Here is a 25,782-nt window from a genome sequence, read left to right as displayed (position 1 = left end):
CGCGAGGTGCTGTGGGTAGGAGACGGCCGTCGACCGAGGCGCCATTTTGTGAGGCGGCCGTACCCTGTTGGATAATCTGGGGCACAAAACCGCTACTTCTGCCACTTTGGTCTCTTCTGGGGGTAAGTGCGGCAGCCGCCCGTAACGATCCGCGGTTCTTGCTTTTGAGGCAGGCCTTGTGCAGCCTCCCTGACAGCCGCGGGTGGCGGCCGATCAGCCCCAGCCGCATCTCTCGAGTAGCTACCCAAGGCATTGGCGGGCCGCGCCCCTCCTTGCCGCCTGCGCTGTCAGCTTTCAGAGGGCGTCCTCCCGCGCCACCTGAGGCCCGCTTCTTTCGGGCTTTTGACTGTGCCTCTGCCGGGACGCGTCTCCGAGTCCCCAGCCCAACTGAACGTGGAGCCGTCGCCTGTCCCTCGGGTACTCCTCAGGGGCGACCGGCAGTTTCTAGCCGCCATCGCCTCGCGGCTGCATCTGAATCCGCCCTCTCCGGGAGGTTGTTCGGGAAAGGCTGATCTGCAGGCTGGGGGAGCCTCTTGGGGGTCGGGAGGGGCGTGTGCAGACAGAAAGGGAAAGCCGGACGCCCGAGTCGGTCGCGCAGGCTGTGGCGCCGCCATCTCGGCCGCAACACCCCACAGAGATGGGTCCAGGCACTGCCCGGGCGACGAGGGGCGGCATTAGAGGTTTTGCCCAGGGCCTTATTTCTCCCAGGTGGTTCTCTTCCATTTATTAATTCAGCAAATGTTTGTTGAGCGCCTGCTCTGGAACAGGCGCCAGAGACGGCTGAAACTAGTTTCTCAGACCTCCACGAATTGAACGCGGTCTAGCTGTGTGTTTTATCACCGCCGGGGCGCTGCAGGGCCCAGCTGGCAGCCTCCAGGGTTAGTGGTGGTTATTGTTACTGAGGAACTAAGTCGTGTCGAGGTTTGCTCTTGTCTCATTGAAATAGCTTAGGATCAGCCGTTTCGTTATAAATAGAGTAGATTTTAATTAGTGCAGTAACCCCGGCTTCGAAAAGATTTAAACTTTGCATTAGAAGATTTTGAAATTTATGTTGCTCCTTGTATTAGTAAAGACGCTTTGATTATGTTTTAACGGCCAACTACCCCACCGGAGTTGCTTTGATTAGAACACAGGGAGCTGATTGCATCTCTGCCCTTTTTTGCTTCGTAATCCTAAAGTAGGAGAAGGGAAGGAGTCTTCTGCTTGCGTCCTTTTATGAGTTTGTTATTGAATAGGGAATCTGATGTTTTAAGGTATGCTTCATCTTCCTGCTATGCTCATTTCAACAAATGGTTTTCGTGTTGACAGTTGATCCCCCCCCACCTTCCTGCCCCCACCTTGGATAATCACTGTTAATAGTCTGATGAAATTCCAACCTCAGTAGTGTCCTAGCCTACAGAAAGATTGACTTAAGTGATCTCTCAAATTTTCAGCAGCCAATCTCTTTTGTTTCCTAGAAAAAAACAAAATTTGAACCTTTTGGAACAGAGTGCTACATCTTCAGTAGGACAATGGGCTCAGACAAACGGTAAGTTACTACTATACATGTCTTTGATTTCAGCATTCCATCGGGGACTGAAATTTTTTAAAGAATTGTTTATCAAATATTTGAGTGTCTGTTTTGTGCCAGACATTGTTGTTAGTGCCTTCATGAGCCTTGCTCTTATAAGCATGCAGTTTAGTGAGAGAAGTGAAGTACTGTGTGAACTGTGCTATGTAAGAGAAGTCGAGGGTGCTGTTAGAACACATAGGAAGCATGTGTTTTCTTGGAAACATCTAGGAAAGCTTCCTGGAGAAAATGTTTTCTAAGGTAAGTAAGAACTAGGCAGAGGAGGGAGTGGGTCACTGAGGGTTCCCAGTGTGGAAAACAGCCTGTGCAGAAACCAGGAGATATCATACAAGTCTGCCACTTTACACAGTAGCTGGCTATAGCAAGCAATCAGTGAATGCTAGTTCTTGTCATTGTTCCCTCTGTGGCAAGATGATCCAGATTTATAGAAGCTTTGGATGGACCGTGGGTTACATGAAAAATAAATGAAAAGTTACTAAAGAATTAGTGGAGAATTAAGATGAGAGCATTTGGCTACCATGTGATCTATGGATTCTTCCACTCAGACTATTTGATTTACATACACGACCTTTTTCAGCCACCTTCCTACTTAATATTGAGTCTCGTCCCAGTGATAGATCAAATTGATGGCCCAGAGAGACTCAGGAGATGTTCGTGTCATGTGATGTGATTGTTTTAGTGCTGTGTTAGCAGTCTGTGGTTCCAAATAACTTATTAAATTAACATTTACCCTTTTAGGGTTTCTTCCTCATACTTCGCATTATGAAGTAGTCCTAGACTACTTGTTTCATTGGTGTCTTTTTGTTAAATTTGTGTACTGTAAATGAGGCCCTTCTAAGCCTTTCCTTTGTCTTGTCCTTACATAGTAGTTTTATGAACCTGGTAAACAATTTGTGAAAGAACTGTATCTGTAGTCAAGTGGGTTTAAGCCTCTTGTTACTAGATTTTCCTGTGAGGCCCAGTGCTATCCAGTAACCAAAAACAAACCAGATGTTATAGGAAATAATATTCTCTGCTGGTGCTGTTTATGTCTAACAAATGAACTTGGTTAACTGCCTGATGAAGAAAAAAAATTAATTTAACTCATCCAGGTTGTTGGTCCATTTCCCAGTAGTGTGATACCCTTGAGAGTAGATGAGTCAGAACACACTCTCCTTTAAAATTGGGTGAAATACTAAAAATTGCTTTCTTCCTATTTTTGATCACTAAGATCTGAATCAGTGATAAAAAGGGTGATATGTGTAGACTACAGGCTTTGGAATATACAGGATGAACTTGGACAACCTGACCTTTTTTGAAAAAAAAAGTATTAAACCCAAACATGTGATAACCATATTATCAAATTTAACATGATTTCCTGAAAATTATCTTTGCCTTAAGGGATGTAGATGTTTTCCTAGTGTTTGTTTTTATAAACTGGAGTTTGGGGATAAATTTTAAGGGATACGTTAAACTATTTGGATATCTTATACACTGAGCTGTGGGGGGGAGGAGGGTATTTTCAACCGTGTTTTCTAAAGGTATAAAATGTGATGTACTTTAGAGTAAATGAAAATTATTTTCCCTGGCAGAGTGAGTAGAACAGAGCGTAGTGGAAGGTACGGTTCCATCATAGACAGGGATGATCGGGATGAGCGTGAATCCAGAAGCAGGCGGAGGGACTCAGATTACAAAAGATCTAGTGATGATCGGAGGGGCGACAGATATGACGACTACCGAGATTATGACAGCCCAGAGGTGAGTGGTCAGCAGCTGGTATGGTGTAGTTAGAATTATGAATTGCATGCACAAAGCCTGTAAGATTCTGGAAATGTAATAAGTATATCAAGTGTGGAACTCTCCTCTTGAGTATTATATTCAAACCCTCTGTTATTCTGAAATTTGTTGAGGTGACTCTAATCCTCAAAGATAAACTGAGCTTGTGGTAGTAGAAATACTGGCCAGGGTTTACATAGGGCTCACCATACACCAGGCACTCATTTGAGCACCTGACTTACATGAACTTAATTAATCCCTTATGGTAGGTGTCTTCCCATTTTAAAGATGAGGCAATTGGGGCATAATAATATACCAGCCCTGTGCCTCGGCTGCTGCTTCTAAAAGTTGTAGTTTCAGTCAGCATAGTTCTTTCTCATTCCTTTCTTTTTTTTTTTTTTTTTAAGATTTTATTTATTTATGTGACAGAGAGAGAGCACAAGTAGGCAGAGTGGTAGAGGGAGAAGGAGAAGCAGGCTCCCTGCTGAGCAGGGAGCCCAGTGCGGGGCTCGATCCCAGGACCCCGGGATCATGACCCAAGCCGAAAGTAGACGCTTAACGACTGAGCCACCCAGGCGCCCCTTCTCATTCCTTTCTATATGTAAACGTAGCTTTGTTTAGAAGTAATTGCGCTGCCCATGTAATTTTGCAGGTTTTTTTTTCATTTTCCATGCATGTAATCTTCATATTGTAACAGGTAGTGGTATTTCATTGTGTGGTAGTGAATACTGTACCGTGAGTTGTGAAACCATTCTTCCTGAACTAAATGGCCCTTCTTTCTCCTCCTCCCCCCCCCCCCCCCCCCCCCCCCCCCCCCGTTTAGAAACAGTACAGTGAACATCATCATGGAGTTCCCATACCCTCTCTGTTGTCCCTAAAGATAAATTCCTAGGAATAGAGGGCCTGGATCAAAGGGTATAAACCCAGCATTGTTTTAATTGTAATTTTGTTTATTGTAAATCAGAGAGAACGTGAAAGAAGGAACAGTGACCGATCCGAAGACGGCTACCATTCAGATGGTGACTATGGCGAGCATGACTACAGACATGACATCAGTGATGAGAGGGAGAGTAAGACCATCATGCTGCGCGGCCTTCCCATCACCATCACGGAGAGCGATGTAAGGGGAAACAGCAGTTCTAACAAGCAGTCCAGCCCAGCAGATTTGGGGCTTCTACTGTTTTCTCATGCTATTGTTTTATCTCAAGTTAACATCTCAGCCAGTGAAATATATTTCTGTCTCTAGGGTGGAGTTCTTTTCAGCTTGGTTCAGAGGTAAATTACCATTTATATTTAGGCTTTGAAGTTCAACACAGAGTTGAGTTTTCAGAAATTCCTTAACTACAGGGAGCAGGTCTTGTTCCTTCAGTAGCCCATAGAAGGTAATCAGTACATTTTTATTGAACTGGTTACTTATTTGGTGAGGATGTATCAGTAAAAACACTTCATGATCTGGCTACCCTTTGATTTGATGAAATGTATGCTATCCATTTGAAACCTGAGAAGCCTGTCAAAAAGGAAGGCCATTCCCTGGCTCCCCACTCCTCAGACTGGCCAGCTAGGGGCTTGGTATACTGGGCACTACCTGATTTCCAGTGGCAGTCTCTTCTCTGGCCCTCACCCATTTCTTCCAGCCACATCCACCACCTGCCTCCCCTGTAGCTACTTTGGACATGTTTTTCATCCTACCAGTATGCCTTTTTCTGCTTGAAGTCTCCATCATGTGAGGCCTTTCCTGATCTACAAGGCAGATTGATGTTGAAAGAGGTTCTACAGAATGTCTCTGGGAAAGGGGGGGGGGGTGGCATCTGGCTGGCTCAGTCGGTAGAGCATGCGACTCTTGATCTTGGGGTTGTAAGTTCAAACCCCATGTTGGAAACAGATTACTTCAAAAAAAAAAAAGGGAATGTCTCTGGAAGCTTCTTTAAGGGAGGTTTTTACTAGTGTAGGGTAAAGAAGGGTTCCAGGGAGATCTTAGTTGAGCTGATTCTTAAGGGATCTAAAAGTTTGGGTCTGGTGGAGAACTAGGGGAAAGGTGTGGTAGACTGGCCCTCCAGGCAGTAGGATCACACAAGCAAACTTGGGAATAGAAGGATTCTGAATGTAGACAAGGCCTTTCAATCAGGTTCATTTGGTTGAATTTAAAGGCTTTTGGCAGGAGAGAGGTGGGTGGGAAGGTGCTTTTGAGGCCAGGTGCTAGAATCATTGAAAGCCCAGATAAGTATAAAAGAAGTTACTTAGGGCTTTGTCTGGTAGCAAGAGTTGTGCAGGTTAGAATGTTGGAGGGAAAGAATGGTAGTGGGAGGACAGGGAAGGCAGAGCTGAGCTCAGGTAGGGGCGGCAGTGGGCATGTGGAGTAGGAGATGCAGGAATGCCTACAGGAGGAGTCAATTCAGGAAAGTTTGCTTGTTAAGAAGGTTGCTCCCTTGAGTAGTCTGCTGGCCTATGGCCCTGGGAGTCTGCCGAGGAAGTGAGTGGCATGGGGAAGCAGTGCCCTCACTGACTTTGGGGGGCCTCCCTGCTGGCAATGAAACAAGATTTAATGCTTTTGTATTTCAGGCTTCTTCAGGGAAATAGAAGTGCCTACCATAAGAAGGCTGGTTTTCAAAGCAGAATTTCTGAGGTTCCCAAATTGTGCAGTATTCTTAGCAAATTCACATGTTGAAGTCTTTAAAACATTTTAAAATTATAGTATTTAATCTCCTGAACTTCAGTTTATCATACTCATTGCTTGCGTTTTTTAGTTTAGCCCTCCCACTGATATGTGAACTCTTAGAGTATCTTTAGTTACTATGTTACTATATGTGTTACTGTTACCACCACTTTTATAGTAAGTGTCTTTAGTTACTCTGATGACTAACTTTTCAATTACTATGTTACTAAGCATGGACCTAAGTCACATGATGGGGTCTGGCTCAGTGTAGAACTTCTATTCTGTGGAAAAAATAGACATAGTCAGTTCTTTTTATTGGTGGTTGTTATGGTCTGTAAAGTGACTACAGATAGAATACTGAATACTGAACCATCACTCCTAGGGAAAATACAAAGTTAGGTTCCTGTGAGCCTCTGGTCACAACCATTTTCATCAACAGATCAACACATAACCTTGTTTTAGGTGCATTGTGGTTTAGAGATGCCTTATTTAATATATATTGTTGATTCAATAACCTTGAACTCACATGCAACAACACTGTAACTCATGCCTGAATGAAGCTTATCCAACAATGTGTATTTTCTCTCTGAGGGACATCACAGCCTCCCTGTGCTACACTTGGAGAGCCATGTTAAATAGAGAAATCACTGGGGTGCCTGGCTGGCTCAGTCAGTAGAGCATGCAACTCTTGATCTCAGGGCCAGGAGTCCATACCCCATGTTGGATGTAGAGCTTACTTAAAAAAAATAGTAATAATAGTGAAATCACTAACAAAAAGTATGAAAATGTGAAAAACTTGGCACTAAATAGACTGCGAAAAGGACACTTCTTTACATTATGGAAGCTGAAACAAGGCAGAGCATTGCCTCGGCCTGGGACATGTGCATCAAGCGACTCAAATCTCTCCCTCCTCTGCACATGTCCGCAGATGACTTGGAAGCACAAGTATTGATTGGGAGTTACAAATTTTAGTGAGTGGACAAATTTGCAAATACGGAATCCACAAATAATGAGGATCAATAGTATATAATCCTGTAGCCTTTGCATGTAATTATGGAAAGTTGGGGACCACTAAGAATTTATTTCACAAATTTGGCCCTGTTTTTCCTTTTTTCCTGGGAGTATTTCTGCCTGACATGATTAAGAGACTAGTGTATTTCATTGCCTTTTGCAGTAAGGGCTTGGTCTAACATCAGTAACAAACCTACCAGGGGTGCCTGGGTGGCTCAGTCAGTTAAGCATCTACCTTTGGCTCAGGTCATGATCCCAGGGTCCTGGGATCGAGCCCCACGTTGGGCTCTCTGCTTAGCAGGGAGTCTGCTCCCTCTCTCTCTCTCAAATAAATAAATAAAAGCTTTAAAAAAACAATGAATCATATAACACTACATCAAAAACTGATGATGTAATGTATGGTGCTTAACATAACAATAAAAATTTTTTTAAAAAAGCTTTAAAAAAAAATGACAACCTACCAGCCCAAATTCATTCTTCTAGGCTCAGTTGATGTTTATTTTGACTTATTAGGAGCCTAGGAATGTTCCGAGCTTTGTTAATTTTCAGCACTAGTGTAAATGTAAGAAAATAACTATTTTCTTAAGATAATTGTGCAAAAAATGTTTGAGAGAGTTCCTTATTTTTTGGCTATTGATTCTTGATCATATACTTCAGAGGACAATGCCACATCCTCTGCCTCTTCTAAATCTCATTTTCTTTCTGGTCATTTAGAACAAAGGACAGCGAGGTGAGATTAAGAGAGGCTTATAGGACAGCATGCCATGGGCAAGACTTTTTTTTTTTTTTTAAGATTTATTTTAAAGATTTTATTTGAGAGAGAGCACACATGAGCTGGCGGTGGGGGCAGAGGGAGAGGGAGAAGCAGACTCTCCACTGAGCAGGGAGCTCAATGCGGGACTCCATCCCAGGACCCCGAGACCATAACCTGAGCCGAAGGCAGATGCTTAACCGACTAAGCCACCCAGGTGCCCTGAGATTTATTTTAGGAAGGGAGAGAGTGCACCCAGCAGGGAGGGGCAGAAGGAGACAGAATCCCAAGCAGACTCCCCGCCAGGTGCGGAGCCCAACACGGGGCTTGATCTCACAACCCTGAGATCATGACCTGAGCTGAAATCAAGTCAGATGCTTAACCGACTGAGCCACCAGGCACCCCAGCAAGACTGTTCATTGTAACATAAATACTTGCACCTGAAAGAAATTCCCAGGCAGCATATAAAGAATGCTTTCGAGGCTGTTACAATACATTCATTTCTATGAGAAGTATTCTTTTTTTTTATTGTTTTTTATTTTTTTTTTAAGATTTTATTTTTATTTATTTGACAGAGAGAGAGCACAAGCAGGGGGAGCAGCAGGCAGAGGGAGAGGGAGAAGCAGGCTTCCCGCTGAACAGGGAGCCCGATGGCGGGGTTCAATCCCAGCACCCTGGGATCATGACCTGAGCCAAAGGCAGCCGCTTAACCTACTGAGCCACCCAGGCGCCCCTTATTCTGTTTTTAAAATGATTAAATTTTGGTGGTAGAAGTTAAAAACTTGGCTGATTAAGCAGTTGATGCAGTTCCTGGTCCTTGAACTTTCTTTGATGTGGAATAGTTTATGGCTCAAGCTTTAACTATAAATGTGTAAAACTCTGCAGATTCGAGAAATGATGGAGTCCTTTGAAGGTCCTCAGCCTGCGGACGTGAGGTTGATGAAGAGGAAAACAGGTGAGAGCTTGCTTAGTTCCGGCTGTTCTGGCTCTCTTCCCCATTCCCACCTCAGCCCCTAAAGACCATCCTGATTCCCCCAGTCTTCAAGCACATGAATTCAGAATGAAAGGTTTGCCATGGCTAAGGAATGTGACTCTTTGAAAACGATATTAGAGAGCACCTGAGGACCTTTTTAAAAACTTTGTTTTTAGGGACTTTTTTTTCCTTCGGTAAGTAGTGATTTATAAACTCCTTGTTTGACTGTTTGTAGTCGGTTGCATGGTTACTTTTTAAGCGTGGAATCAAATCGAGTGGCACTTAGTTCAGGCGGCTTGGTTCCTTGCCATGGCAAAGTATCAAGAAGATCCCCAAGTCAAGTCACATTTGTAAAGCTGCTTCCCAATTGGCTTTGTCACGCAGTGTTGAAGCAGTGGGAGAGAGATTCACCTGTTATAAAGGAACTGACTAACACGAGTATCCCGTCTATATCTGAATGCTGTCTCTAGGTGTAAGCCGTGGTTTCGCCTTCGTGGAGTTTTATCACTTGCAAGATGCTACCAGCTGGATGGAAGCCAATCAGGTTGCTTCACTCACCAAGTCTAGATATTCATGAAAATGGAACAAGTCTGTACAATTTAAAAACAAAAAACAAACAAAAAGGTTGAAGGAGTGGTTTGTTCCAAAGGAGTGATTATTTTTTAAAGAAAAGCTTTGTATATATTAAAATTGATAGTATTAGGATAAATACAGCAGCCAGGACTGCATTGTAGAATTTGCTCTGCCTTTAAACGTGGCTGCCTGGCAGAGCTTTGTTAATCACTGAATACCTGTCTGGTGATTATCAGAACATCTTGACATTCCCTTTTCCGCTACCGATTATGTTCCTACTCATTATGTCCATTGAGAGTAATCTTAAAATATCCAACTCTCGATTTGACAGTGAAGAGAACACACTAGAAGTTTGCTACAGGCATTTTGAAGTTATTCCCTATTTCTGCTTGGAGACCACAAGCCTCCAGCAGGCCTAAGTGCTCATGTGGGTCTTCAAGGACTATTTAAGGACCTCATGGAATTTATGAACAATAAGTCTGATGAGATTAGCCTGGGAGCTGGTGTCCTGCTGCTGTCTGATCTAGTTAAAGTGGCATTAACATCCTAATCTCCCTGAGAATGCCTTTTATATTCCGTTCGAAGCAAATCATTGATGGCTCTTTGATGTAGCCTTAACTGCAGTGTTCTACAGTTTGTCAAGATGACGTTCAGTACTTGGCACTTAAATAACATTTTTTGCCAAAACTCCAAAGGACAGCATTGAATGCCTTAAACAAGTGCGTTCTGGGAGGTTTGCTTAACTCATTATGTTGCTTTTCTGCAGCATTTTATGATTTATCACCCATAAATAAGTTCTATTCTTCAGTAATATATTGCTATTTATAACAAAGACTCACTAATGAGGGTATCATTTTAATTGAATGATTTGTTAGATTTTTAAGCTTCTCATTTTCTTAAACCAGAGATGACAGCCTGAACTTACAGAAGTAGAACTTCATTCATTTCATACCGTGGACACCATCCTAGTAAATTCAGAACTTACACACAGGCTTCATGTGAGTCTGCTTTCTTGACGTGACAGCATCTTTTGATGCAGTGGCTGTACAGAATGGCTTGCCTGGGAGTTTAAAACTCCAAGGAAATTAAAACCCACAAGACATTTAAAAATCTCCACAATTTTAATGTATACAAAGCTAAGTTCACGTGTAATATTTCATTACAGTTCAAATTCACTCCAGAAATAAAAGGCCAATAGGATTAGGGACTCAGTGATAGTTTGGAGTCTCCCCCAGCACACACCCCTCCTACTGGGATGATCTTCTGACATATCTCCCAGCTTCATTTTTGTTTCTGTACAACACAGTGAGTGGCTGGCCCTTCAGCTCTTTTCCTCTTGGCCAGACATGCAGTCTTGCCTTTAGATATTGCAGAGACAACATTCACAGCATGTCTTAACTCTTCCAGGATTTGCAAGAACCAAATTGCTCAACAGTATGTATATTTAGAGGGGTTAGACTCCTTTTAAAAATCTGGATATCTAACCTCCTCCTTAAATCTGTTCTGATAGTGTCAGAACACCCGCTCCCTCCCCCCTTTGCCGCCCCATAAAAAGCAAAAGGTGCTCCTGTTAAATGAAGGCTCTTTGGGGGCAGGTGCTGGGTATACTCTTGGCTAGACTGATTGAGCTCGAAGTTTTGACCTTTTAAAGTTGCATCCCTTTTAGTCACATGCTTGACTTGAAGGGCAAGGTGGTGTATACATTTACGAACTCTTCTGACCCCCCTGAAGAAACTTCATTGGCCTCCTGGTTACTCATCTTGAAGAGAGTACCATGTATTTCAGGGAAAAACACATCTGTCACCTAGGACATAAAACATGGTTTCAGTTGGCAGGAAGAAATCTCATTTAGCTGCTTTAGAGTCGATGGCATTCAGAATAGGCCCTCCAAAGAAAGAATTGTAACCACATTCCCTTTAAAACTGAGCTCCCCTCCCCTCGTCCCCCAGAGGACACATCCTGAAGCAGGAGTTTGGGGAAAAGAGGAAATAGAAAAGCTTTTACTTTGCATAAGGACGGGGGACTGGGGGAAAAGTGAAGCGAAGCCCAAGGACACCATACTGAGGCTAAAGTAGGAGGCAATCTCAGAACTGGGAGAGTTGTGTCTTCTGCTTTTTGAAATAGACTGTCACTCTCAGGCAGCCTGGCAATGCTGAATGTTAGGACTTCTGTCTCTGCTGGAGACACGGCCTGGTGCATGTCAGCGGTTAGAGTTTGGCAGCTTTCTCAGCACTCCCTGACTCCGTTTACCTTTACTCCGCATCCCATTCTCTTACTGCCTATCTGAAGGATTGGATGGGCAGAGTATAGGTGGCGGTGGTTGGTCCTCCCCGTATGTTGTCCATTTAATTCCAGAGCACTGATTTTTCCGAAGTGTGCTCTGCCCTGGGAAAATGGACACATGTTCCTCACAATGGGAATAACTAATTACTTCTTTTTTTACAGAAAAAGTTGGTGATTCAAGGAAAGCACATTGCAATGCATTATAGCAATCCCAGACCTAAGTTTGAAGATTGGCTTTGTAACAAGGTAAGCATGTACTCTTACCAAATAGGCAAAACTCCTTCAGGTTTTTGTTGTTTTTTACTTTGTCTGTCTGAACAAGGAAACTAAAAAGTATACAATCACCAGCTTTTTAATCCTAGGGGAATTTTCATGCTTTGTGACTTTCTTTGGGTTTTCCTGTGTAGATAATAGAGTCCGTAGAACACTAGCAATTTTATTTATTAAGATCCAGGTTCTAAGCTCAGTGTTTCAATTAGGATTTTAGGTTTGTTCCACTTTACTGTTTCTTGATTTCTAGAGATCTCTGTCAACTTATGGCATAGTCTCTTAATTAAATTAACTAAATCCTTCTGACCCTGTTCAAGTTATGAAAGATCGGTTATAGTCCTGTTGGGGCACCTGGCTGGCTGAGTTGGTAGAGCATTCAGCTCCTGATCTCAGGGTCATGAGTTCAAGCCCCATGTTGAGCATAGAGCTTACTTTAAAAAATAATAAAAATTAAAAGAAGAACATTATGGTCCTGTCACCAGTGCACCTTTTTTTTTTTTTTTTTTTAAGATTGATCGATTGATTTATTTGAGAGCACATGTGCGAGTGGTGGGTGGGCTGGGCGCGTGGGGCAGAGTCTCAAGCAGACTCCCTGCTGAATGGTGAGTCTGACGTAGGGCTTGATCCCACAACCCTGAGATCATGACCTGAGCGGAAACTGAGAGACGCTTAACCAACTGAACCACCCAGGTGCCCCACCAATGCACCATTTTGAGCTTGGGTGTTGCCATTGACATTCTGAAAGTACTTGGATTCTTTGTTTGCATGTGGCCCGTGTCTAGTAGGGGACTAGACAGTATTCCATTTACATTGTGTTTGTGTATATAGAGTGGTCCATATAGTGAGTGCTCTTCTGATACAAGAAAAAGAACTTCGCCACTATAGGGTTTGCTGTAGGGTTTTTGGGTGAACTGAAGCTTTCCCCCAACTTGATAAAAATGGAATTATACTTCAAAATCTGTCAAGATTTGTTTTTCTTGGAAGATTTCACAGTGAAACATTTTAAATTTTTAGGTGAATACCCCATTGTCTTGGTTACATGATATCACTCTCTGCTTTTTTATTTGCTTACTGGGACTTGTCCATGGCCCTATTGCTCTAACCCACTTCATTACTAGTAAGCCTGGCCTACTGTGAGAAATAATTACAGAGAAAACTTTTTTTCTTCCAGTGCTGCCTTAACAATTTCAGGAAAAGACTAAAATGCTTCCGATGTGGAGCGGACAAGTTTGGTAAGCCCAAACTCAGCTGTTTGGAATAAGCATTAAAAACCTGACTGATTGAAATGTCTGCGAACCTGAGGAAAAGTATAGATTGTAGGGCATTTCAACAAGTAATTCATATATTCTCCTTAAATTTTCTTACCTTACGTTGGGTAGATGCTTCTGATGATTGTGGGTGCAGAGAGTTCTTTTATTTTCCAAAATTAAGCCAGCTCACGCTGGTTTGCGTTCTGCATCTGCTTTTCTTTAGTACTGAGGTACTGTCAGTCCTCCACCGGCCCAATTTTTGCATTCCACATTTATCTCGTCAAAACTAATCATATTTTATTATAGCCACAGATGGTTTAAAAAGGAAAAAATGACTGCTACGTTTACTTATAATTAAAACTTTGGGGTTTGAATATATTTCTTTACTAAAAATACACTGGTTTATTTTTTGTCTTCAGTTACTGAGTCTCCCTGTCTCCTTCCCTTGTAGACTCTGAACAGGAAGTGCCCCCTGGAACCACAGAATCTGTTCAGTCTGTGGATTACTACTGTGATAGTAAGTCCCACTATGCTCTTTTGGCCTTTGTGGTAGAAGTTGACCTTAGTTGGAAGTTTTTGTTCTCTTACCCTTTTTTAATGAACAACGATGGCTTCAAGTTTGTCCCATAAAAGATTGGTTTTAGAGTCTTCTCCATGTCAAAGTGCAAAATATACTGGGAATCTCCCAAAATGTATTCCTGTGTTTGTCCTTGAGCCTGCCTTGGAAAGCACTGGTGGTGGGAATGCACATATATGTCATTTGTCTCTTTCACCAGCAATCATACTTCGAAACATAGCCCCGCATACTGTGGTGGATTCCATCATGACAGCGCTGTCTCCCTACGCGTCCTTAGCTGTCAATAACATTCGCCTCATAAAAGATAAACAGACCCAGCAGAACAGAGGCTTCGCGTTTGTGCAGCTGTCTTCTGCAATGGTGAGGTGCTCGCCGAATCTTTCCTTTTAAAAGAAACTGGGCTGTGCGAGGCAAATGTGGTTCATGTAATTGTGATACTATGTGTAAGGCTCCTGGAGCCCAAAGTTCAAGGCTGCATATGATAAGTGGTAAAAATAATGTGTATACCTGTAGATAATTGGCAGAAGTGAAGTTTGAGCCACAGCTTAATTTTTCCTTCTTGCTTTGTTTTAGATTGGTTTAGCATTTACTCCTTTAATAATATGGGATACCTTCATGTGCTGGAGGAAAGAGGGCTTTTTTTTTTATTTCTTCAAGGTTTTGTATGCACAGACAATAATTACTGTGTGTGTTTTTTTGTTTTTGCTTTTTTTTAATAGAAAGCTGTACTTCTTTGAATGGGGTAGGTGGTAGGGGAAGATTTTTAATTACATGACAAAAGTGTCTTTCTTGACATTCTCCTTCAGGATGCCTCTCAGCTGCTTCAGATATTACAGAGTCTCCATCCGCCTTTGAAAATTGACGGCAAAACTATTGGGGTTGATTTTGCAAAAAGTGCCAGAAAGTGAGTGGCTTTATTGTCCTTATTTCAAACTGCTGTACTTGCACACTTGTGCAGGGCTGCTTTGCTGACTGTACCCTAAGCCCATGTTCTCGACACTGAGACACAATCCTCCCTGGTTGCCAAGGTCGGGAGGGAGACCGTTGTCTTTCTTCTCTTACAGTGTATTCCCCCCTGTCCTGAAAAAAGTTGCCAGAAAACTTCAGAGCAGGACAAAGGCACACGTGGCAGATGGGTTGAGAATATGTGCTGTGCAAACCACTTCAGGATAGTGCAAACCTATCTTGAAATAATTCTTTCCAGAACAGCATGCTTATAGCTTCCTATGGAATGAGCTTCAGTCTAGAGATTTAAATTTCCTGTTTGTAGTATCATTACTCATCCAAGAGACACCTTACTAGATGGCAGGATACAGAGTAAACAGTGATACTACAGAGACATTTGCCCACTAAGGAATTTGCCCATGGAGACCCCTTCCTGCTCTGAAATGAGGCCTTGCTAGCATTTGAGGGCTCCCAACAAAGGCTAGAGTGAATTGCTCTTCCTTGGCAGCGTGGGGGATACAGATGGGGAGCATACTGAGAGAGAGAGCCACATGCTTAGGTTTTTGTGGTTTCAGAGACTTGGTCCTGCCAGATGGTAACCGGGTCAGCGCCTTCTCTGTGGCTAGCACAGCCATCGCTGCTGCTCAGTGGTCATCCACCCAGGTAAGGTGGAGGGTTGTTTTTTTTTTTCAGAGTAGTGTGTTGGTGCCCAAAGTCACAGAAGTGATCTTTCCACTGTGTCTTAGGAGCTCTCCAGGGGCAGTTTTAGGGAATACTTCCTGCCTTCTTTCCTTGATGTCCACTAACCTCGGCTGTGTGTCCTCTTCTTTGGACATTTTGTAGTCTCAGAGCGGTGAAGGAGGCGGTGTTGACTACAATTACCTGCAGCCGGGCCAAGATGGCTATGCCCAGTACGCTCAGGTAGGTAGATTAACCAGCATCCAACTACTCTCCAGAGCATGTCTGAGAATAGCAGCTTTAACAGTGGACTTTTCTTCAGTACTCACAGGATTACCAACAGTTTTATCAGCAACAAGCTGGAGGATTGGAATCTGATGCATCATCTGCATCAGGTAGTAAACTTCATCTCTGTTTTAGCTTTTTTTAAGTAGCTGTGGTTAAGGAGATAGGACGTGTCCATTTCCCTGCAGGGCGGGGGCAGATGGTGCACATTCAGGGTTGTCACTGTGTGCTTAAGGTTCTGGGCAAGATCAGGAATGGATAACAGCTTCTTAGAGACTGTTACGATGAGTGTTCATTCTTAGAATTCAACTTTGTTATCTCCCCTGGCTATGTTTGGAATCATGGGAGCCCACATAGGTTCATGGGAGCAGAGGATGTGGTCTGGTGCCCAGACATCAGTCAGAAAGGTCATTGTAAGAAGTCTTTGCTTTAGTTTTTGTTCTAGAATTATAAAAGCCTTATAGTTAAATCTTTTCTGAACCCCAGACCAGTTATGGATTCTTCCTTCTTCTTACAATCATGCAGAATATTTAACTTTGTGTGTAGCATTCTAGTAGGATTATAAAAATGATAATGTTACAGGTTCCAGGATGTTTAGTAGGAATTAGGTTATTAAGGACTGACCCATCCATGGGGCGCCTGGGTGGCGTGGTCAGTTTAGTGGCTGACTCTTCGTTTTGGCTCAGGTTATGATCTTGGTCTCATGAAATCGAGCCCTGCTTCGGGCTCCATGCTCAGCACAGAATCTGCTCGAAACTCTGTCTCCCTCTTTCTCCGCCCCTCCCCACTGCTCTCTCCCTCTAAAAATAAATAAACCTTTAAACAAACAAACAAAAAAAGACCTGACATATACAAAGACAGAAGGCTAGTTTGGGCATTACAGATAAAGATGTTTGGCTTGGAGTTCAGTGCGTTGGCCCTTGCTAACCACCTGTGTTTATCATCAGGCACAGCAGTGACCACCACCTCAGCGGCCGTAGTGTCCCAGAGTCCCCAGCTGTATAATCAGACCTCCAATCCACCCAGCTCTCCGGTAATCCTGTCGTCCTAAATACAGAACTGGTGACTGTGGGGGAAACTTTGTTTTTCTGTCCAAGTATTATCCTTTCCTGCTATGTGAGCCAGGATTGAATAATACACAGACATTCCAACGTTACTTCTCTCTGTCATGTAGTATTAGATCATAATTGGGGGTATGTATTTAAAACATAAGATTCCAAACAGGGTGTATGCTTTCTGCATGCCTCGACTTGACCTTTAGGAAGAAAGTTGTCAGCATGTGTTTTGTTCAAGGATTGCCTTAGATCATTGCTTACAGTGTGTCTGTCAGGGGAGCCCTTCCACCTGGATGATTGCAGTGATTTAGTTCTCTTTAGAGGCTTTACAGTTGAAATTATATTGAAGCTGCTGTTCTTTCCAGACTGAGGAAGCACAGCCTAGCACTAGCACAAGTACACAGGCCCCAGCCGCTTCCCCCACTGGTGTAGTTCCTGGTACCAAATATGGTAAGCCAAACCTCATGGGGCTGTGGACAGTTGGAAGGTCCTAGTTGTTGTCTGTGTCTAGTAAGAGTTCCTCTCCCTTTGTGGGTGCCAGAGGGACACTTGGGGATATGAGAGAAGACAACCATTAAGGCCTGCCGCATCTCAGTAGCTTAGAGCTTGAAGGAACACTCGCTTCTTACCGGGAATGACTGTGTGCTGGTTTTTGTTTTTGCAGCAGTGCCCGACACGTCCACTTACCAGTATGACGAATCGTCAGGATATTACTACGATCCGACGACAGGGCTGTACTATGACCCCAACTCACAGGTGCATATACTGTTTTCCTCCCCTGTTTCACTAGAAATATCTTCGTTTCACTTAATCCATTTATGAGGCATGACTTGAAATATCTCCTGCAAAGGAGCGAGTGGCCCAGATTAGTTTTAAGTTCTTCAGACTCACCAAGATGTAATTTCTACTTTAGGATTTTAATTTTTAATTTAAAGGTTAAAAATGTTTTGAGGTACAATGTACATACAGAAAAATACACAAAGTTGAAGTGTACGTTTCTTTGAATGTTTACACGTATACACATGTATATTAGCACTGAGATGAGAGAACATTCCTGGCATGCTGAAAGTTCCTTCATGCCCCTTGCTGGTCAGTACCCGCCCTCTTCAGTAACCTCTAGTCTGACTTACAGTACCATGGATTATTTTACCAAGTTAAAATTTATAGGTGGCTGTTAGTGTTTATGTAAAGATAGAAGTTTAAAAATGTGGTTTCTCTTCCTGTGTATTTTTTTTTTAATTGAGATAAAATTCACTGTTTCCTTGCTTGCTTGTTTTTAGGTATGTGGGGGTTTTTTTTGTTTTTTTTGTTTTTTTTAAGTAGGCTCCATGCCCAAAGTGGAGCCCAGCACAGGGCTTAAACTCATGACCCTGAGATCAAGACCTGAGCTGAGATCAAGAGTCAGATGCCTAACTGACTGAGCCACCCAGGCGCCCCCTTAAGATTTTTTTTTTTTAAAGATTTATTTATTTTGGGGGCGCCTAGGTGGCTTAGTCAGTTGAGCGTCTGCCTTCGGCTCAGGTCATGCTCCTGGGGTCCTGGGATCGAGCCCCATGTCGGGCTCCCGCCTGCTTCTCCCTCTCCCTCTGCCCTCCACCCCCCACTTGTGCTCTCTATCTCAAATAAATAAATAAAATCTTTAAAAAAAAAAAAAACTTCAGTGAGAGAGACAGCACGTTCGAGCATGCACACACACTGGGTAGGGGCAAAGGGAGAGGGAGAGAGAAACCCAAGCAGAATCTCCCCACTGAGCGTGGAGTCGGACATGGGGCTCAATCCCATGACCCCAAAATCAGATCTGAGCCAAAACCAAGAGTTGGACGCTTAACTGACTATGCCACCCAGGCACCCCTAGATTTTATTTTTAAGTAATTTCTACATCCAACCTGGGGCTTGAACTTACAGCCCTGAGATAAAGATCGTGCTCTACCAACTGAGCCAGCCACATACCCTTTGCTATTTATTTATTTGTTTGTAATCCAAAACGTTTTCATCACCCCAAAAAGAAACCCTGTACCCATTAGCAGTCACTCCTTAGTCCCTCCTTACCCCAGCAACCACTATTTGCTTTCTGTCTCTACAAATTTGCCTCTTCTAAAAGCATTTCATGTAAATGGAATCAGATAACATGTGACCTCTTGTGTCCAGCCTCTTTTACTTAGCATCCTAATGTATTCTTGCGGGTAGAAATTAGATCTCTGGGTGATGTTTAATTTTGGGTAGTGGTATATTATTTTAAAGAGGAAGGGCAGTTTTAACACTCCATAAATAAGCAATTACTTATGACTAGGATCTGTATATATAGAATAGTAAAATAAGTGCTTTTAACAGGAACTTGGCATTGAGAGCTTGTGGTTTCTGAGAGTGAGGTGTGAAGCAGTGAGGGACCCACCTGAGCAAGCTAAGCCTTGCATGGTTCTACTTCTCTTGCTTGTGAAGTCTGACCACCATTACCCAAGCAGTTCTTAGTGACCATAGCAGTTATGACTCCTCTGTCTGATCCATGCCACCTTCCCCAGAAGAGACGTAACAGACCATCTCTCCTGGGTCCCTGCTGAGCAGGTAGAGCGAATGACTAGGGAATAAAGAAGAGGAGAGATGGGTGCTACCTATCCACCATTGCAATTCTTCCTACATACGTCAGATCTAGTTCCTTCACTTACCACCTTTCAGGCTCCTGAGCTGGCTCTTTACAACCCTATGTTTGCTTACTTGGGTGTCCAAAGGGTTCTGGGTGGTTGAACCCAATGATGAACTATTAACTGGTTGTCATGGAGGATGTGTAATTAAAAGCTCCTCCTGAACAGGGGGCGCCTGGCTGGCCCAGCTGGTGGGGCATGGACTCTTGATATCAGGGTTGTGAGTTCAAGCCCCACGCTGGGTGTAGAAATTACTAAAAATAATAATAAATAAAAATCTTAAAAAAAAAAAAAAATGAAACCACCTCTTCTGGCCACCTGGTTTGTATAAAATAGTCTGTCTGTGGAAAGGAGTCAGACACATAGCTCTTTGGGTGCCCTCCAGGCCCAGGGATTAGATTAATGGAACTACACTCTTTAGAAACCATATTTGACCTTTGCCCAAGAAGTTTCACACCTCTTCACTGGCTGGTTCTTCATCCTTACCATACCAACATGTACAGTAGTTTCTCTCTGGGCAGGAAATACTACTGGTCTGCAACGTGTTTTGTTTATGTTTAATTTTTTTGACAAAACAATCTTGACATACCTTTTTAACAAAATATTCCTTTAATGGTTTGAACAAAGCAGGAAGTCTGCATTAATTGTGCTTTGTTTCTAGTACTACTACAATTCCTTGACCCAGCAGTACCTTTACTGGGATGGAGAGAAGGAGACGTACGTGCCAGCCGCAGAGTCCAGCTCCCACCAGCAGACGGGCCTACCTCCTGCAAAAGAGGGGAAGGAAAAGAAGGAGAAACCCAAGAGCAAAACAGCTCAGCAGGTGAGACCATGACCCCATGACCCAGCCAGGGGACTCAGTTCTCTCTGGGGGATTGGCCTTTTTTCGTTGTTGTTGGGACATGTGTCAGCTTTATTTGGATTTTTTTAAAAACTGGGCCACACATCTTATTTACATTAAGTTCGCAGAGCATTTTGTAATTTTTTAATGTTACCATACGTTGTTTGTCGGCTGCCTGTATTCATACTTAGAGGGAAGAATATCCTAGAATATTCACAGGCTTTCGAGCAATATTCGTTAATGACTGATCGTATGCAGTAACATCTCTTGAAGATATTTGTAGGTAGAAGTAAGGGCGAAGGGGGTTTTGTTGCAGAGCGTGTGATTGAGGTGAGACTCTTAATGGCTGCTTACTGTGGCACAGGAGACTGTTCTCTAAAGTCATGTATCTGAATGGTTTTTTCATGGTTGTTTGGCATTAGATCGCCAAAGACATGGAACGCTGGGCTAAGAGTTTAAACAAGCAGAAAGAAAATTTTAAGAACAGCTTTCAACCTGTTAATTCCTTGAGGGAAGAAGAAAGGAGAGAGTCCGCTGCAGCAGATGCTGGCTTTGCTCTCTTTGAGAAAAAGGTAACAGTAGCATGAGTGGCCGCACTTCGTGATGGGAACTTAAGTAAAACTTGAGGCTTATGAGTTACTCTCTCTTTCCCAGGGAGCCTTAGCCGAAAGGCAGCAGCTCATCCCAGAACTGGTGCGGAATGGAGACGAGGAGAATCCTCTCAAGGTAGGCAGGACCACCGGTGTCTTACAGCCGTATGTGTGCTTTGTGTCTCCCTGGGAATCTAAGCTTCATCTTGGCTGTGATTCCTCCTTAAAACTGGGTGTGCTCACTGTTCGTGGGTATTTAGAGCAGTTCCTGCACATGGAATCCATGTCCAGGGCTTTGTTTTCTGGGTGAGAGCTGGCGAGCAGGATTCCTAAGCCCAGTTGAGTTTTATTGCATTTGTAAATAGAGTGTTTTAACGGTCTGGAAAGAGAAGATTGAGACAGTAAAACATGTTTTACTGGATAGATACTGGTCTAGGTGGGCCATTACTCTGATCTGTTCTCTTTGGGGTTTTCGTTCATGGCGAGGAGTTTGAAAACAGCCATCGGGGAACTTTCCCTGGGCCCCAGGAGGGTTGGTACCAGGAGGCTGGCAGGCCCCGCGCCTGAGGACCTGACTGTTGCGCACAGCTGAACGAAACGCAGTTCGCTGTCCAAGTATGGCACGGGTGAGGGTTCTCGCACGTCTGGAATTACACGTTACTTTACCCAGATACGTAGTCATGGCTCCTTCCTACTGTATGTGTCCAGTGACCCACCCTCTTGTCCCCAGAGGGGTCTGGTTGCTGCTTACAGTGGTGACAGTGACAACGAAGAGGAGCTGGTGGAGAGACTTGAGAGTGAGGAAGAGAAGCTGGCCGACTGGAAGAAGATGGCCTGCCTGCTCTGCCGGCGCCAGTTCCCCAACAGAGACGCCCTGGTCCGGCACCAGCAGCTCTCAGACCTTCACAAGGTGGCCGTGCTTCTCTGCGCTGATCTGAGGCAGGGAGGGGAGGGAGCGAGGCGACACGGGTGCCCTGACAGTGGTGAAGGTTCAGCAGATCCCTGCCCGGAGTGATCGCCTTTCAGAAGGCTGTTCTTAATATGGTCTAGTCCAGATCAAAGAGTGGCAAGGAGCATGGTGGCTCCATATACAGCAGGCTCTGGCTTTCGTGCCGTGCTGTATTGAATTGGGCTTTGACTCTTAGAGTAAATACCGATAGAACTAGACATTTCAAATCAGGATGGTCTGCATTCTTACTGTGTCTGTCAAATCTCTTGTACAGCAAAACATGGATATCTACCGACGGTCCCGGCTGAGTGAGCAGGAGTTGGAAGCCTTGGAGCTGAGGGAGAGAGAGGTGACTGAGGGTCACTCTGCCACTGGAAGGAGTGTCTTGTATCTGCCTTTAGCTTTTTTTTTTTTTTAGTATTTTTTTTTTAAGATTTTATTTATTTATTTGAGAGAGAGAATGAGACAGAGAGAGAGAGCATGAGATGGGGGAGGATCAGAGGGAGAAGCAGACTCCCTGCTGAGCAGGGAGCCCAATGCGGGACTCGATCATGACCTGAGCCGAAGGCAGTTGCCCAACCAACTGAGCCACCCAGGCGCCCCTGCCTTTAGCTTTTATTTGTAGCACTTAGTTCTGGGTCCCAGGGGCAAGGTAGGATTTGTCACATACTTGTCACCAAGCCATTTTGGCTCATGTAGCCTGGACCCGGGGGCTTTGTGTGCGTTGTGAGCTCTGCACTGAGTCTGTGAGGATGCACAGAAGCACATCCTGAAGACTGCTCACGGGTCCTGCATGCCAAGTACTTGCTGTTGAGGACACTGGGTTTTAGTAAGGAGAAAGTGATTTCGTTCGGCCTGTGATGAGGGAGGCTTCCCATTAGGCCCAGGAGACATCAGGGCATAAGACAACTGCAGGTGATAGGGAAGGAAGCAGTAGACAGGGCAGGGATTGGGGTGAAGGCGGCAAAAGTGAGGCCAATAATGGACAAGCATTTGATAGTTCATGAGGCAGGTTGATGCCAGCCGGGTTTAAAATGCAAAGAGAGGCCCATGGGTTAGAAATGAACCAGTGGGCAGAGTTACTTGAAATTTCTCAGCCCACGAGAATTTTGTAGTTCAGGCTGTCTCTAGTTAGGGCTTCTGCTTTCCTGTTCTTTTCCACTGTTTATGGTGCCAGCTCCCCAGGGACTGATGGGCAGGTTTCTGGAAGCCTCCTTAGTGCCATCTGTCCCCAGCGGTGAGAGGAGCGGCAGCTCTGCCCTCCTCTGGGCTGCACCGACGGCCCAGCAGGCCTCTCGAAGTGCTTGACCAGCGACAGCTAATTAAATAAAACTCCTTGTTGCAGATGTAGTAGCTCTGCGCCAGGTTCCACACGCAGTGGATCGGACTAAGTGCAGTGAGGGGGGGGGAAACAAGGGTGTTTGGTGTTTCAGGCCACTCTGAGAGGCCAAGCTGCAGATGGGGAAAGTCCTTGAGGGTGGTAATCATGAAGTTTGAGTACGTCAGGCTGTGGCAGATTCAAGTTTGAAAGTCTCTAGCATTGTTTGTTCTCCGATGTAGATGAAATACCGAGATCGAGCTGCAGAAAGACGGGAGAAGTACGGCATTCCAGAACCTCCGGAGCCCAAGCGCAAGAAGCAGTTTGATGCTGGCACTGTGTACGTGTTGTGCACCTTTTCCACTCCATTAGCAGGGGCTCTGGCTGTTTTTAGTAACTGTGTGTTTGCCACTGGCAGGAATTACGAGCAGCCCACCAAAGATGGCATTGACCACAGTAACATTGGCAACAAGATGCTGCAGGCCATGGGTTGGCGGGAAGGCTCGGGTTTGGGAAGAAAGTGTCAAGGCATCACAGCCCCCATCGAGGTAAGCAGTAAGATTGGGCTTCAGTGGTTTGCAGGCTTATTTTAGTGAGGAGACGAGATGGAAGCAGCCAGACGGCCTGGGGCCCAGGGGAGGGTTGATGTCACCACACAGGGCAGTCTCCTCTGGGCTGCGCCCCCCACCCAGTGGGAGTCTCCCTTCCTGCAGCCTCTGCTTATGTCACCCCCCCTTTAAGATGTCAGTTGGGAGGATTGGGGATGGTACCCTACTTGATTTTTCTGGTCTTTTGGTATCTTTGGGTAAAAGCCATCTTCTGAGAACTGTGTATGTGTGTGTCCTTTGTTAGAAACAGTCCCTTACTGAACACCGACTCAGATCCATGTAGCTTAGGTTGGATTTTTTAAAAGGTGTACTGTGCTTTAATTTCTTTCTAAGTGATCTTGGTTATGTATAAAATAAATTTTGATTTAGTAGGATTTTTATGCCTGATAAGAAATCGTTTAGTTGGTCAGAGTTCACTCAGATTGAGATATAATCTCAGGATCCGAGGTCCCCACCCACTGGCCTTCTAGACCAGAGCACCACCAGTGATCGATCCCTCTCTGACCTGGCAACACAGCTTAGGTCAGACTGTTATAGACAGAACATGTTTGTTCTGTGCAAGCGAGTTCTGCTGACATCGGGCTGTCCTGCTATGATCTGTGCCCATAATTACCAGGCCTTCCTAGGCTTCGGTGGAGTGCTTTGGAGCCTTTACTCGGCACAGAAGCTTGCCGAGCAGGCCCTGGGGGGCAGGGTTGGGGGATGTGTCTCTCTCTGCACATCTTCCTTAGCCCATTTTATCCCTTCAGTCCTTAAACCTACTCCAGGTCTCCCAAGCTTCCTCCCTCCTGTCCCTGGTGGGTGGTCCTGTTTGGGAGTCGCCTGGACGAGCACGAGTTGGAGCAGTCCACACCCTACCTGCCAGCTGCTGACAGAAATTTTGTTCCCCTAGGCTCAAGTCCGGCTAAAAGGAGCTGGCCTGGGAGCCAAAGGCAGTGCATACGGACTGTCGGGTGCGGATTCCTACAAAGATGCTGTCCGGAAGGCCATGTTTGCTCGGTTCACTGAGATGGAGTGAGGCTCAGAGAAGGAGGGAGGGCGGGAAAGACGACGAGGAGCTCCTCGGAGCACAAGGAGGGGTCCGTCTCCTGAATTCACTTTTAGCACCTGTCTCTTTAAGGGCATGCCTTGTGCTGTTAATAGTTTCTAGGGCGAACCACTCCATTCTACAAGGTTCTCCCACTTAAAGGAGTTCTCCTTATATGGGCTGTCTGGCGAATGGCCTTCCTTCCTGCCAGAGGGCTTGTGAGCTGGCCGGGGGGACAGTGGGTCTTTTATACTTCAGTGTACATAGTGTAATGTAGTGTGTTTTACGTGTGTAGCCCATGTCATCGTCTGTCAGCCCCTCACACTCCTAGGGGGTGTTGAGATGCCCTAGGTGGTTATGTGACACCAAAGCCGCCTCTGTCATTTGTTGTGCTGTCTTTTCTTGGCAAAAGCCTTGTGTATATTTGTATATTACACATTTGTACAGAATTTTGGAAGATTTTCAGTCTAGTTGCCAAATCTGGCTCCTTTACAAAAGAAATACCTTAAAAAATGAGTGTCTGTGTCTCTTTATTCTCAGGTGACCAGGTGTGCCGAGCATGTCTGAGCTAGTCAAGCCTGGTGGTGAGATAAGTGTGTTAAAAGTCATTTATAAATAGTATTTTATGTTATTTTCCTTACCCCAAGTATGTTCAGATTCTTAAGTTCAAGAGTGTTTTAAAATTCTTCATGGAAACTCAGTCATAACGGAGTCAGCTTTTCCACTTCCATTTTCTAAAGAGCAAAGTGAGTGTGAGCACTTGTGTGTCTCCAGTTTCCAGACTATTCCAGCATGCAGCATTGGGCTGTTAACTGCTCTGCTGAGAGGGGCAGGGACTGAGGAGGCCCCCGTCTCCCTCCGTGGCACTCCACTCGCTTTCTGCCCCTCACCTCAGCTGCTGAGGAACTGCTGAGGGGTGTTGCAGAGTTTACCATTCTGAATGGTAAATGGGGTCATCCCATCCTTGTCCTCATCTTGACGAGGACAGGAAGTGTGTCTGAGGCTGGATGTGGTGATGGGGGATCCATGTTGCCAGTCTGACTGAGCTGAGTGCTTGGGCTCCGTGTTTGGCATATAGTCAGGGAGGGAGCTTATTCTCAAAGCTAGAACGTCACAGCTTTTGTGGGTGGTCCCATTTTCTTACTTTGAGGTAGGCCTGGCCCTTGTAAAAGGATGAAAAG

At 44.6% G+C, this 25,782-nt stretch overlaps 1 protein-coding gene across 1 annotated transcript; it reads left to right on the top strand.

Annotated features, from left to right (window-relative positions):
• Positions 1-25,117, top strand: RBM5 (RNA binding motif protein 5). Its single transcript, XM_034998172.1, has 25 exons — positions 1-122; positions 1,458-1,528; positions 3,142-3,307; positions 4,290-4,445; positions 8,626-8,695; positions 9,184-9,257; positions 11,732-11,815; positions 13,011-13,071; positions 13,541-13,606; positions 13,866-14,026; positions 14,473-14,570; positions 15,187-15,274; positions 15,455-15,532; positions 15,612-15,684; positions 16,522-16,607; positions 16,995-17,079; positions 17,294-17,385; positions 19,930-20,091; positions 20,532-20,681; positions 20,764-20,835; positions 21,430-21,609; positions 21,923-21,997; positions 23,209-23,306; positions 23,385-23,514; positions 24,467-25,117. Exons 2-25 carry the CDS (start codon positions 1,512-1,514, stop codon positions 24,590-24,592), a joined length of 2,448 nt encoding a protein of 815 aa, XP_034854063.1. The 5' UTR covers positions 1-122; positions 1,458-1,511; the 3' UTR covers positions 24,593-25,117.
• The last annotated feature ends 665 nt before the right edge of the window (positions 25,118-25,782 follow it).

This window comes from Mirounga leonina, unplaced genomic scaffold (genome assembly GCF_011800145.1).
Source record: "Mirounga leonina isolate KUSES-001 unplaced genomic scaffold, KU_Mleo_1.0 Mir_94, whole genome shotgun sequence".
Classification (NCBI taxonomy): domain Eukaryota; kingdom Metazoa; phylum Chordata; class Mammalia; order Carnivora; family Phocidae; genus Mirounga; species Mirounga leonina.
Note: the sequence above shows the minus strand (reverse complement) of the source record. Positions and strands in the feature narration are given on the sequence as shown.

Excerpts from the sequence above, each read along its gene's own strand:
- RBM5 (XM_034998172.1), top strand. Across the intron at positions 13,607-13,865 it reads TGTGGATTACTACTGTGATA|CAATCATACTTCGAAACATA; the intron begins GTAAGTCCCACT and ends CTCTTTCACCAG. Across the intron at positions 14,571-15,186 it reads TTTGCAAAAAGTGCCAGAAA|AGACTTGGTCCTGCCAGATG; the intron begins GTGAGTGGCTTT and ends TTGTGGTTTCAG.